Here is a 14,849-nt window from a genome sequence, read left to right on the forward strand (position 1 = left end):
TTGCCGGTATGTCCATTCAACAGATGCTGAACAGGCTGCTGTGCACACTGGCCCAACGTCAGTCGGTTTCTGTTGAACCGGCCAATATTCAGCCAGTGTGCCAGTCTTTACTGTCCAAATAACCCAACAACTGGGGGCTTACTCTTCTATCCATCAACAATTGTCACAGGCCTAGCACCATAACCTTATCTTAGTTCTACAGTACAGGAAACAGGCTGAATATTCAGACCCTAGGTTATAGGCTGCAGCCATCAGGTGATTGGACACTGGCAGAGCTTTTGGACACCCTGCTCCATGAGACCTCATTTTTTTTTTCCTAGTGTCCTTCAGGGATGGACCTCTTTTTCCCTTTATGTAGAAGTTTCAAGTCTTGACTAGTTCTTTATTCAAATTCTTTAGTCAAACTCTTCACTTTAGCGGCCTCCATTATTTCTAAACAAAGGACCAATTTACTGTCCTGCAGTCTTTAGGGGGCCAGACTGTGGTCAGTGGGAGTAGAAAATGCCCCGGTGTCCGTAGGAAGTAATCAACGTCCCATCATTGGTGTTAGAATAAGCGTCCCTTCGCTGGTGTCAGTGGGAAGAAGAGTGCCCCATCATTGGCCTCAATGGGAGGAAGAGTGCCCCGTATCAGTGGGAGAAATGATGTCCCAAGGGCTTGATGGAGGCAAGCAAAGGGCCGCAGTTTGAAGACCACTATACTATAAGAATTGAAGCAGTGCATCCAGTTTGGTGCAACCCCAGTAGTACCTTGGGAAGTATACCTGGACTGTGGCATCCATGGGAAGTAATCAATGTCCCATCATTGGCGTCAGTGAGAGGAATAGTGCCCCATTATTAACATCAGTGGGAGGAAGAGTGCCCCATCATTGGCGTCAGTGGAAGGAAGAGTGCCCCATCATTGGCATCAGTGGGAGGAACCGTGCCCCGTATCAGTGGGAGAAATGGTTCCCCAAGGGCTGGATGGATGCAAGCAAAGGGCCCCAGCTTGGAGACCATTGTACTATAACAATTGAAGCAGTGCATCCAGTTTGGTGCAACCGCAGTAGTACCTTGGGAACTGTACCTGGACCCCATGCTGTTTCTCGTGATTTGTGTCCTCCCAAAAACAGCCAACAGTCAGACAAGAAATGTGGTTTTAAAACTTGCTGGAGCCAACAGGGACAGTTTCAGGCACTGATTAGGCACAACTGTCAGGAGATGGCTCATAAGTAAGGGAGTTTCAGAGAGCTGTAGGGAGAGACACAGGCCAGTACTGAGAACTGGATTCATAATACTCTTCTTCTCCAAGACGAAGCTTTTTAGGATTCTTGTTCTGTATGTATTTTTCTTGCTATTTAACATCACAAAAAGGGATGTTATACTTCAAAGATTAACTTTTCAGCAAATCGAAAATAAAACTATGATACACTACAATGCGCATATTGCTTTTAATACTGGTGACTGTACTAGAAAAAAAGAACATATTAGCAGCTTAAGAACATTTGAGGGGGGGCTATTTTTTTAGGTGTTTATTGTTGGTGGTATTTCCTCATGTGCTGCCCTCTTTTTGTGGATCTGTCTGAAACCCGATGTTGTGAAGTTATGGACTCAGAAATTTCCCTCTTAGTGGTATATGTCAATCATGCATGGGAATCCTTATCTCAGCAGCCTCTGATCTCCTCCTAGAGTTCCCAGCATGCCCTTTGTACCAACAGCTGGAACTCCTAGTTCCTTCTAGTAGTTTTCATACTAAGTTCCTGTAATATAGTGTGTGCCACAATTTTCCTGCACTGTCTGAGGTCTACTGGGTTACACCTGTTTGTGTGAATGAGGCCAGTTCAGTAGTAACTGTGTACTTACCTGGTTTCTTTATTTTATCATAGTTCTCTGCCAGAGGAGAAGACTAAAGCTCCACCTTCGTTCGTCTCCAGTTCCATACAGAGCGACAAGCAGGACTCTGAACACTCAGATGTCGATGGGGAGCAAAAGAGGAGCCGGGCACGAGAGCGCAGGAGAGAGGGACGCTCCAAAACCTTCGACTGGGCTGAATTCCGCCCCATCCAGCAAGCACTGGCTCAGGAGAGGGCGCAGGCGGCCGAGGCCTTGAAGTCCATATCTTGTTACGACACCACGGACTCAAAGAATGACCTAGGGGAGCTTGAACGAGAGCGGGCTCGGAGAAGGGAAGAACGCAGGAAAAGATTTGAGAGCTCAGATTCCATTGAGGAACCCTCTGGAGAAGAATGTTCTCACATGGAGGTGGACAAGGGACCAACATCTTTAGATGCCATTGATGGCCGGCCAAATGTTCAAGTGGAAATCGAGCAACGTTGGCAGCAGGTGGAAACAACCCCACTGCGAGAAGAGAGGCAGATACCCATCGCTCCCCTGCCACCGAGCCCTTCCAAAAAATACCCGCCTGAAGAGATCTCTGTCCTTTTGGAAAAACAGGTACCCGTCACTGAGGTTATGGCGTTAAATGACTGAAAAGATATATCACTATAATCTCCTTCTCATAATCCGTTTTTGTAATACTGAGTTAAAGATTTGTATAGGCATGACCCAAATTTACCCCAAACCACCTCCTCCCATGCATGCTGCAGAATTTTTCTGTTACCTTCTTTCTACAGTACTAAAAAAAAAAAAAAACACTTTTTATTACACCCTATGACATCATCACAAGGCTTGTAATGTTGCCTGTTGGGACCGTTCCTATTGACATTGGCACACCCCCAAAACTAGATCTCCCAAGTGTGGTTTCCCTAAAAACAATACATGGGCAGGCTCATGGAAATAAAGGCAAGCAGCAATGATTTGCTGGGAAATAAATCAGTTTATGAATATGGATAAGGGTTGGGGATCGAATAGAGTTCTGTAATCCAGCAAGGGAGAATTGAAAAAAGGGCTAAAGCCTATACCTGGGAACTACAGACCAGTAATGCCGCGTACACACGCTCGGACATTCCGCCAACAAAATCTTGGATTTTTTTCCGACGGATGTTGGCTTAAACTTGTCTTGCATACACACGGTCGCACAATTGTTGTCGGAAATTCCGAACGTCAAGAACGCAATGACGTACAACACGTATGACGAGCCGAAAAAATTACTTCAATAGCCAGTGCTGCTCTTCTGCTTGATTCCGAGCATGCGTGGAATTTTGTGCGTCGGAATTGTCTACACACGCTCGGAATTTCCGACAACAAATTTTGTTGTCGGAAAATTTGAGATCCAGCCCTCAAATTTTTGTTGTCGGAAAGTCCAACAGCAAATGTCCGATGAAGCCTACAAATGGTCAGAATTTCCGGCAACAGGCTCCCATCGAACATTTGTTGTCGGAATGTCTGATCGTGTGTACGCGGCATATGTCTAACGTCGATAGTATGTAAACTATTGTAGGGGATGATAAGGGACTTATATCCAAGTATTTGATGAAAACAGTATCATTAGTAGTAATCAGCATGGATTTATGAAAGGTCGTTCTTGCCAAACCATTCTATGAGGAAGTTAGCTGCCGTCTAGATAAGGGAAAACTGATGGATGTGGTGTAGTGTATCTGGATTGTACATGATACAGTCCACCACAGACGCTTAAAGGGGTTGTAAACCCTCATGTTTTTTCACCTTAATGCATCTTAAGCATTAAGGGGAAAACATTTCGGTCACTGACCAGCCCCCCGTCAGAGACACGCTCTTCCCCTCTGCCCGTTGCCTTTGGCTCTTGATTGGATAGATTGATGGCAGCGCAGCCATTGGCTCCCGCTGCTATCAATCAAATCCAGTGACGCGGGCGTCGGGGGAGGGGGGGTCGAGTCCGCCATTCTACGTCCAAATGCTGGACTCAGGAGCACGCCCGCAAGGTAAACCCTCGGGAGAGAGCTTCTCCTAGGGGGTTTTACGATGCGGGGAGGAGCTACCAGTGCCGCTTTGGGACCCCAGAAGTCGAGGATCGGGGCCACTCTGTACAAAACGAACTGGAGGTAAGTATGACATGTTTGTTATTTAAAAAAAAAAACGAAGCCTTACAATCACTTTAATTCACAAACTGAGGTCTGTAGGCATGGACCATAGGGTTTGTACATGGATAGAAAACTGGGCGTGCCCAAAGGGTGGTGAGGAATGGCGAATACTCAGATTGGTCTGGAGTGGTAAGCGGAGTACTCCCAAGACTCTGTCCTGGGACCAAGTCGGTTTAATTTTTTCAGTTAGTATAAGTAGCTCAATCTCAATGTTTGCTGACGATACAAAGCTAAGTAGGGAAATAACTTCACATCAGGATATAAAAAACTTTACAGTGAGACCTGAATAAAATAGTGGACAACTACATGGCAAATGAGGTTTAATGTTGAAAAATGTAAAGTAATGCAGTTGGGGGCTAAAAATGCTAGTGCAAGTTACTCGCTAGGGGGAAAACCTCTGGGAGAATCCAGGATGGAGAAAGATCTGTGGCTCCTAGTAGATCACAGGGTCAGTAATGGCATGCAATGTCAAGCTGCAGCAAGCAAAGTTAGCGGACTATTAGCATGCATAAAAAAGAGAATTTACTCCAGAGATAAAACGATAATCCTGACACTTTATAAAATTCTGGTTCGGCCACATCTCAAGTATTCCAACCAATTCTGGTCACCAATCCTCAGGAGGGAGTTGTGGGAACTGGAGAGAGTCCAGAGAAGGGCAACAAAGTTAATAAAGGGAATGGAGGACCTCAGTTACGAAGAACATCTACGAGCGCTAAACTCATTCTTTCTGGAGAAGAAACGCTTGAGAGGAAATTTTGATACATACAAATACCTTTATAGTGATTCTGGCATAGGGAATACACTGTTCAGTCTCAGGGAGTGTAAGAGGACACAGGGTCACTCGACAAAACTGGAGGAGAAGCGGTTTAACCTTAAACTCCTTAGGGGGTTTTTCACTGTTAGGGCGATAAGGATGTGGAATTCACTTCCATGATATGTGGTGTCAGCAGGAAGTATTGATAGTTTTAAATGATTGGACGTGTATCTTAGCGAGCACAGTATACAGGGATATGGGAAATTATCATAAACACGCACACCTACACAGGTTGAACTGGGTTGACTGATGTCTTGCTTCAACCTTACCAACAATGTAACTATGTAAGCATTTAGGGAGGGCTGACATCACTGCTTTGAGTTTTAGTGCAACACAGGAAATGTTGTCGGCCCACAAGAGGAAGTTAGGAAGACACTGGATTTCTGGCAGATTAACAGATCTTGTACTTACAGCATTTTTAAAAGAATTAAAATGGAGAAATGTGTGTTGTACTGCATTTTTTTTTTCTTTCAATAATGCTCATACATGCAGTTTAAAGCATATCTATGGGCAAAATGTAAAATCATATATTAATTTCCACGTTGTATTTTAAATTATTTCCAGCCCACTCCTATTAATCTAAATGATTATGAAGTTTGTAGACTTTGTGGAGATCCGCAAAAATTTACTTCCTTGAATGCTGTGACACGTAATCACTATGCCATGTAAATAGGCACTGCTTATATTAGATTGGCAAAATTAACTATTGTTTGTATTGTTATTACAATGAAAGTGTATGTTGTGACCATAGATCTCCTTTAACAGAAATCGGATGTTTGTATACTTTTTTTTTATGTAGATCTCCCAACTCGGAAAGGGTTATACAAGGCCACACTCATTGTGGCTAAAACATGAGTATAAAATAAGAGCAAAAAATAGTTTCAGTTCATGAATACCTGATAACTGTTACTTTTGGTTTTGCCTATTCAGCTGGAGCAGAGTCGTAAGGAAGTGTCTGATCTTCTGGCGGAAAATCTCCTCTTGCAGCATAGGCTAAAGGAGGCTTTGCAGCAGCACCATACCGCCCCTGACGGATACATTTTACAGGTACCAGTAACATCTCTGTCCATATCCATAATCCTGCTCATTGTTAGAGTGACATCATTCTTAGCAGTGAGCATGTCCAACATAGTGTAAAAATAGTCTAGCTTAGCACATATAGTAATTTGCATGCTACATACATATCTATACAGCGGCATTCAGTTTGCTTATTTTCCAATTCGCACAAAAAAACAAATTGGATTTTGATAGAATAGAAAATGATGGCTAGTCATGGAGATGGTCCACACCATGGTGTTACTGGGGAACAGTAGCTATAGCAAGTTTATTATCATTGCCAAAAATATTGATACCCCTTTTTCAAAAAATCACAATTTAATGTTCAATAAGTTGAAACTGACACAAATGGCATCCACCATTCTTTATTCCATAGTCCATGCTTCTGCGTTGAATAATTATTGGTGCCTCTAACCTTATATTTTGTAGCACACCTTTATAAGGCAAGTGCTTTCTGTAGCTCTGAACAAGATTTCTACACTTCTCAACTGCAAATTTGTTCCACTTTTTTGAGCATGCTGCTCCAGCGGTCTTAGATTGGATAGGTCTCTTCTCCACGTTGTGAGTTTCAGATCTTTCCATAAATGTATTGGATTCAGAGTACAGCTGTGGCCAAAAGTTTTGAGAATGACACTAATATAAATTTTCACAAAGTCTGCTGCTTTAGTGTTTTTAGATCTTTTTGCCACATGTTACTATGGTAAACTGAAGTATAATTACAAGCATTTCATGAATGTCAAAGGCTTTTATTGACAATTACATTTAGTTTATGTAAAGAGTCAATATTTGCGATGTTGGCCCTTCATTTTCAAGACCTCTGCAGTTTGCCCTGGCATGATGTCAATCAACTTCTGGGCCACATCCTGACTCATGGCAGCCTATTCTTGCATAATCAATACTTTGAGTTTTTCAGAATTTGTGGGGGCCTCTTGAGGATTGACCACAAGTTCTCAATGGGATTAAGGTCTGGGGAGTTTCTTGTCCATGGACCCAAAATGTATCACCTTTACCTTATGAAAGGTGCTCCATCATACTGGAAAAGGCAATGTTCCTCCTCAAACTGTTCTTGGATGGTTGGGAGAAGTTGCTCTCGGAGAATGTTTTTGTGCCGTTCTTTTTTTCATGGCTGTGTTCTTAGGCAAAATTGTGAGTGAGTGAGCTCCCTTGGCTGAGATGCAACCCCACATATGAATGGTCTCAGGATGCTTTGCTGTTGGCATGACACAGGACTGATGGTAGTGCTCACCTTTTCTTCTCCAGGCAAGGTTTTTTCCAGATGCCCGAAACAATCAGAAAGGGGATTCATCAGAGAAAATGACTTTATCCCAGTCCTCAGCAGTCCAATCCCTGTACCTTTTGCAGAATATCAGTCTGTCCCTGATGTTTTTCCTGGAGAGAAGTGGCCTCTTTGCTGCCCTTTTTGACACCAGGCCATCCTTCAAAAGTCTTCTCCTCACTGTACATGCAGATGCACTCACGCCTGCCTGCTGCCATTTCTAAACAAGCTCTGCACTGGTGGTGCCCTGATCCCGCAGCTAAATCAACTGTAGGCGACAGTCCTGGCGCTTGCTCGACTTTCTTGTGCGTCCTGAAGCCTTCTTCACAAATGCAGTGGAAATGTTTTTAATTGGATTAAGTTAATTTGTATGGCAAAGAGGGACTTTGCAATTGGTTCTCTCAGATGTATGTTAGGTCATTACCCATGACCTAGGGCTGAGACACTGCTTAACACTTCAGAATTTCTAAATAATCTTTTGAGTTCATTATGACATGCACAGATTCAAGGCACCCAGTTCTAGAGGCCGCAAAACAACTCTATAAAATTGTGGATCCTCCTCCATGTTTCACAGTGGGGGGTGGGGGGGGAGATCTAAATTACAATGTGTTTCTGCTGTGACTTGGCAAAAAAGTCCAGCTCCAATACTCTCAGGAGGACTGTGGTGTGTTAACTTTTATGGCTTTTTTGTGTCTGTCTTTTTAAAAAGCAGGGCTTTCCTTGGTCTTCTAAGACTTGATTTTTTTTTTTTTTTTTTTACCTTGGAGGTCCTCCAGGATCAGTTTTGATGTTTTGTTCTGGTTCTTTCTCCACCAATTGGATTACTCTTCTGTTCAATATGGGGTCAATTTAACACCCAAGTGAGTACTTTTCTCCATTCCAATAGGCTAAGAGATTCATCATGAGGTTAAAGACCCCTGGGATGCTAATTAAAGTGAATTTAAACTCTTTATAGCTCCATTGTATCATTTATCTTCTAAGGGATACCAAGTTCCTCCAATTTTCTTTTTTTTTTTTATTTACAAGGATGGTTTAAGTCGTAAAGCAAAAGAAAAGTGTGTTCTCTATGGATTGTGGGTAAAGAATGGTGAATGTTGTTAACTTGTGTCAGTTTCAAGCTATTTCATGGCAAATCAAAAATAGAGAAGCCTCATTCTGCTTTTAAATGCCGACCCTGTGAAGAGGTGACGGAATTCGGAGGGTGAGAGGCTCAAAATCGTAGAGCAGTATCAGGAATTAGCAAGTTATTTTATGACCAATTGGAATTCTTTGGGGAAAAAGTGGAGACGGGCCATTACATTTGGCCTTGTCTGTACATTTACAGTATTTTAAAATTGTACCTACAGTAAACAATGGCAGCCAATTTGTATGCCTAGGTGCTGGATCAGAGTTAGTTGTTGCAAACTTTGATACAATTGAGATTCATTAGTGATTTGGTTTAGTCTGCTCTTGGTCCATCAGTTAGTCTGCCCAACCTTGGGTACAAAATTCCCGTAAAAGATGAAGAGCGCCAAGTGTAGCATCAAAAGACGTTTATCACTTTTATTTGAATGTGCCAAGACGGGGAATTAAAAAATTTAGAAATTGTTTTGGCTCTTCGTTTGATGCTCTGCATCTTTTGCTCTTGTGATTATGTTGGCACCCTTGTATATACAGTGCACCTTGGGTCTGAAAAGGGTGAATTTTTATCCAGCCAACAAAATTATTGCCTTCGCTTTGTACAGGTAGTAGGTTACCTTGAAGCTGCCAAACTTTTGCCCGCTCTATAACTTCCCATTTCGTCCATGGTGTACTGTGTTTGGAAATTTGCCAATATCATCCTAATGGTTTTTACCACTTGTTTGTAGAACTTCAAAATTCAACAGCTGACCTTATTGATGGTTCTGCAGTTTGTAGTCTTGTACAGCTTAAAGCTAAAGGCAAGCTGAATGCCACTGCCTAATTCTTGGTATGTTTCATGTTATCTCAATGTAGATTTAAGACCTTTAGAAGGAGATTTTGCTTTTCTATAGGACTTTTTTCCTTTTTCGCAACAAACCTAAACAAGAACAAAAAAATTATATCTCTCTTCACTGAGCGCTTATAATTAGGGTGAAGGGTCTTCTCACTAACACATCTTGGTGGCTTATGTTGCATGGTGTCATTTTTAGCATGGTGTACATCTAATATTTCACTGAGTGTCACATCTGTGGGCTTTTCCTACCAGCGTTTAAAAAAGGTTTCAGCAGTTCAGGCTAAATTCTTCAGCTTCTGGCTCTGCTCTGGTCCGTCTCTTCCGATTAATTCCTTTATGTCTGCATGCTTGTTGTGACTTTATTGCACGTCCAAAGCTGTGTATTATTGCACGTCCAAAGCTCTGTATTATGTTTTATTACTTTTGTGTTTTTCTTTTATTCTCCTATTTTGCTGCATTAATTTATATTGTGCTTTATCCTTATTTGCTGTTTGTATGTGATTAACTAATCTTTTTGCATACAGTAGAAATTCTTCTTCTAACAGAAGTTAAATCAAAACTATTTTGTGTTTTCCCCTCCTTGCATGCTCTCTAGGAGGACCTTCACTTCCTTTTAGCCTCATCCCGGTGTTTGATTTTGCAAAAAAAAATTGTTTTGTTTTGGAAAACAATATTGAACAATGACGTCTCTGCTCTGCTGCCATCTCCCTTTGCACTTTGTCACTGGTTATTCTTAGATTTTTAGACTGATTTTTCACCCCCTTCCTGTAGTTTCTCCTGTTTTTTATTTATTTTTTTTACCCTATCCTTTGTTTTGTTTTCCTACAAAACAATCTCCAGATGATTTGAACCAGCCTCCAAATTTTATACATCGATCTAACAAATTAGGTAATAGCAATAAGAGACAAGAAGTTTTGTTTTATGGTCCAGCTTGTCCAGAGGTGTGACACTCAGCTTTGTCAGATGAGAGTGTTACTAATGTTAGTGTTTAATCAATTTCTTTAAGAATGAGTTGGCAGATCCCTCTTCAGAAGCTTGGCAGAGGCTCCATAAAGTCAACGAGGACCTTCAGAGCGAATTGGAGGCACAATATAAACGTCAGGAGGTGCTCAGTCATCAGCTACAAAATCTTAAGCATAGCTATGGCGAAGCAAGAGACACCATAAGGCATCATGAGGCTGAAATATTGAGCTTGCAAGCCCGACTCAACAGCGCTTCAGCTGAGCTATCCATTAAAGAGCAAGCTTTGGCTAAACTGAAAGGAGATTTGAAACTGGAGAAGGAGAAGATCGAAGAAATGCTTGAAGAGTGGAAGAACAGTGAGGTTGCACTTGGTTTCCAGCTTAAAGCCAGCCAGCAAAAGTTGAAAGAAGTTGAATCTTCACTTTTGGAGAAAAGTCAGAAACTACGGGAGCTTGAAATGGAACAAGCCTTGCAGAAGGACTACCAAAAAGAGTCCCAAAGGCTGCAAGACAAACTTGTGGGTCTGCAGGCTCAGCTGGAAACCAGTGAACAAACTCGTATACTTATTGAAGAGCGGCTTCAGTTGAATTATGAGGAAGTGCTTGGTAGTTATGATAAAGAAAAACAGCAGTTGATACTCAGTCTAAAAGAGACAGAAGATCGACTCGAAGAATATGAGAATGTATTGCAGGAGAAGGAACAGCTGATGGAGGTTTTACAGAAAGAGAAGCTGAATGCCAATACAGAGACCAGCATTTTAGTTCACCACCTTGAAGAACAATTGGCAGAAAGAGAGAATACTATTCACAAGCTTGAAGAACACATGAAAGAGCTAGAGAGGGAACGGGATCAGCTTAAGTCAACTTGTGAAGAAATGACACATCAGTCAGTTTTTTCTGATATTTCAAGCTTAGAAGCCAGACTTATGCTACAAGAGACAGAATGCAGTCAGCTGAGAAATTTACTGGAAGAGTCAAGAACAGAGCTTTTAAAGGTCCAAGAGTGTCTCAGGATAAAGGATGAGGAATTGTACAATGTCTGTGAGGCACAGCATAAGATCTTAGAAAAGAAAGACCAAGATATTAATGAGGCACTTATTAAAATGGCAGCTTTGGGGAGCAGCTTGGAAGAAACTGAAACAAAACTAAAAGCTAAGGAAGAAAGTTTGAAAACCCTGTACAATTTGAATTCTGAGCCTCAAGCAAAAGAAATAGAGAATGTTTACATCCAGTTGGAATCTGCAAAGCGACGTATTGCCGAGTTGGAGCAGAGCCTTCAGGCTGAAGGTGGAGATGTATTTGGTGATTTGGCTAGAAGAGACAGTGTAATGGAAGTTGAGCAAGAGGGCCTACAGTCAAATTTATTCCAAGTGGACCAAAATGTGTGTTTTGGAAAAGAACAGGACATAGGAGCCAAAAGACAAAGAATACGATTCTCCAGCATCCAGTGCCAGAAGTACGCTCATGTGGACTCTTCTGAGAAGACTTGGACAAGTAGCACATCCTCTGACACGAGCCAGGAACAGTCTGTTTCTGAAGAAAGCACTCCTGAGGTTTCTTCGCAGTACCAGCCTTTGGTGGCTAGTGATATAGAAAGCTTTATGTCCTTCATCCGCTCTCTGGAGGCCAAACTTTACATAACAGAGGAAAAACTGAAAGATGTTACTCTTCAACTGGAAAATGAGAAAAGTAGTCATCAGGAAACTTTACTGGGACTTCACAATCAATGGGCAAAGGCTGAGGCCAGTCTTAAAGAACAACTTAAGTCTAGCATTACTCAGGTTAATTCTATGGCTATGCAGATAGAAGATCTAGAGAGGGAGAAGCATAATAGGTACAACCTCGAAACTGCTAAAAAAGAATGTTTTTGCTGCTTGGAGGCATGTCAGAATATGCTTAAAGAACTACATAATGTAGATGCTCTGCAGTTAAACTCTTCCATGCTTTGCAGTCTTCGGACATCTTTGTCAAACACAATTCGGTCTTTAGAACAAAGTTTTAGGAGTCGATCTTCAGAAGCTGGCTGTTCAGATTTTGCCTGTGATAATAGCGATTTCCCCTCAGAAGCCCCTTGTGAAGATCTTGTTCAAAGGGTTTTAGAAAGAATTTGTTTCCAAGAAAACTTAATATGCAGAATGGCAGAATCCTTTAAAAATATGTCAGACCAGTCTGTGCATGATTCTGTGCACAGTGCTGAAATGACTACCGACATTGTTCTGGTTGAAATGTTTGCTAAAAAAGTGAGGCTAGAGAGAGATTTTTGGGATAGGGTATATGAGCTTGGAAGAGTTATTGTGGGAAATACACAGCAACTGGCTCCTGAGGAGCCCTCATTAAGTTCCCATTCAGAATTGTTTCAAACACTGGCAGATAATACAGTACTAAAAGCAGAGCTTAACTTGGCCATTCAAAAGACAAAGGCATACTGTGAGTGCATTAGGGCAAATGAACCTGGTCTTCAAGAAGCCAAGGCTGAACTCAGTGTTGTCCCTGAACCAAGCAGTTTCAAAAACTCAGACCTAGCTTTTCAAGAATATCTTTCTCGCTGTTTAAAGGAAAATGCAGAACAACTGAGGAGAATTTCTTCTGCCCTAATGTCTATGGCACAGGCTGATTTTGAAGTAACTGTAAAAGACCTCATGCAAACTACCCAGCAACTCTCTAGCTGTGTTAAGTCTTGTAACTTGCCACCGATTCTTGTACAGGATGCTGTTGTGCAGGCTCAGTTGTGTTATATTGCCTGTAAAACACGTCTTGAATATGAAAGGGAGGCCACAAGGAGCAGGGAGGCTCTATGTCAGATTCATTCGGAAGCCTTGGCCAAAGTTCATCAACAGTACCAAGAGATACTACAGAAAAAAGAAAGCGAGCTGTCTGATGTCTTGGAAAGAGAAAGGACCATGTCTGACACTGTAACTGCTCAAGTCAAGGACACAGAGAGGTTGATAGTGGAAGCTGAAGATAAATTCAGAGATACCCTGTCGCAGCTTGACAATAATTACAAGAAGGAGATCCAGAACCTTGTGGAACGGTGGGCAGAAAGGGAGAGACTCCTGAAATTAGAGCATGCTGAGATAGCGGCTAAATTACATTCTTCTGAACAGGAGTTGGAAAAAGTAGAGCGGTTTCACAGAGAACAGTTAAGAAATGTAGAGAAGCAGTTTCAAGATCAGATTCAAGAGCTTCAAGTTATCCACCAGAATGAAATAAGAGCTATGGAGGAACAATATACACGTAGTATCCACCAGCTGCAAGATACGCTGGACAGTTATCAGAAAGAACACCCATATACACAATCGGCTGGAGACTCTACTGTGCTCAGTACTGGAGTTGATGGCGAGCCAAGCCACATAGACTCCATGACAATTCTTCGAGGGCGCATTATAGAACTGGAAGCCAAACTGAATCTCATGCGGGAAGAGCTTGAGCAGAAACATCCTGAAGAAAACACGTCTTCAATAAAAGCGAAATACCAGGCTGACTTTGAAAATTTGAAGGTCCTGTCCAAGTACAATACTATCTTAATCCTTTATAAGTCTACTTTCTGTTAAATTTTACATGCGACTTTGTGACCGTCTTTAAGCTGATATATATTTTATTTATAAGCAGTACCAAGTATTCAAGTAGAACCCCCACATATTTTATTGATAGGATATCTGAATGCTTGAGTACATTTCTAGGCAATATTTATATATATATATATATATATATATATATATATATATATATATATATATATATATATATATATATATATATATATATATATTTATCCTTTTTTTTTGGACAAAAAGCTTAATACATGCCCTAATATATAAACATAGAGGCAAATTAGGAAAATTTTATAAACGCAATTGTGTTTCAGATCTGTAGTTCGCATGTGACTTTTGCATACAGATAGGTTATCATTAATCTTGGCTCTATTTTGCAACCGGAGTGACAGTTGTTTTGCTTTGATCATGCAGCCAAATAACGACTGTCCTCTTTTCTTTCTTGTACCACAACTGCTAACACTTATGTAGTAATGAAATTCAGTTTGGAACTTACAATGCCAAGAAGCACTTTTTAAATGTGCAGATACGGTTGTTTTCTTTTCTTTTGTTCAATAGCTCTCCATAGAGCGTTCTCTGCAACTGATTTAGCAAGCAAATTGCATACAAATCACAGATCTGCCTCCTAAATTGCATGTAAAATAGAATATGAAACGGGATAAGACCTGCAAACAAAGTGACAGAGTTTGCTCAGAAAGGGCTTTTTTTTTTAAACCCATCATGTTAGACCAAGGGGTACCCAACCAGTGGCCCGCGGGTCGGCAAGCTTAGATCGCGGATTGACAACTCGCCATCCCAGGGCATCAGTTTTGTGGGTGGAGCCAGCGCTAGAGAAAGCAAGCAGCTGAAGAGGGAGCAGGAGTCAAATTAGCCAATGCTGCCTCTCTTGCTCCGGGTCTTGTCCGAGGTGTAGTGATACCGAATGCACTTCATCTGGGACAGGCGCAGCTGCAGTGCATCAGTGTGAAAGCAACCTTATCAGGGGCTCAGGACAGTAAAGGCTTGTTTACATTTTGAAGTTTAGAGGGTGGTAAAAGCCCACTGTTCATTGTGGCCTGTAACCGGTTACCAAATCACTTAACAAATCTTCTGTTTGAGCGCCCCTGTGTTGTACTTTAGTAGACAAAATATACGATTCCTAGTAAATCAACAAACTGTTGGCTACCTTTTGTATCGGTGACAGGTAAACTTGAAGAAAAAGTAAATTTTCACTTTTCTTTTGAAGCCGGCAAGCTGTAG

At 41.5% G+C, this 14,849-nt stretch overlaps 1 protein-coding gene across 3 annotated transcripts in view; it reads left to right on the plus strand.

Moving 5' to 3' along the window:
- Window positions 1-14,849, plus strand: part of MPRIP (myosin phosphatase Rho interacting protein) — a gene marked incomplete in the record, with an annotated part of 237,778 nt that overhangs the window by 188,680 nt on the left and 34,249 nt on the right. For 2 of the 3 annotated variants that reach the window (XM_073636315.1, XM_073636316.1), the window contains 2 exon segments: window positions 1,865-2,432; window positions 5,742-5,858. In XM_073636315.1, coding sequence (XP_073492416.1) covers window positions 1,865-2,432; window positions 5,742-5,858 — 685 coding nt within the window. 3 annotated transcript variants of the gene reach the window in all.

This window comes from Aquarana catesbeiana, linkage group LG06, assembly GCF_042186555.1.
Source record: "Aquarana catesbeiana isolate 2022-GZ linkage group LG06, ASM4218655v1, whole genome shotgun sequence".
Classification (NCBI taxonomy): Eukaryota; Metazoa; Chordata; class Amphibia; order Anura; family Ranidae; genus Aquarana; species Aquarana catesbeiana.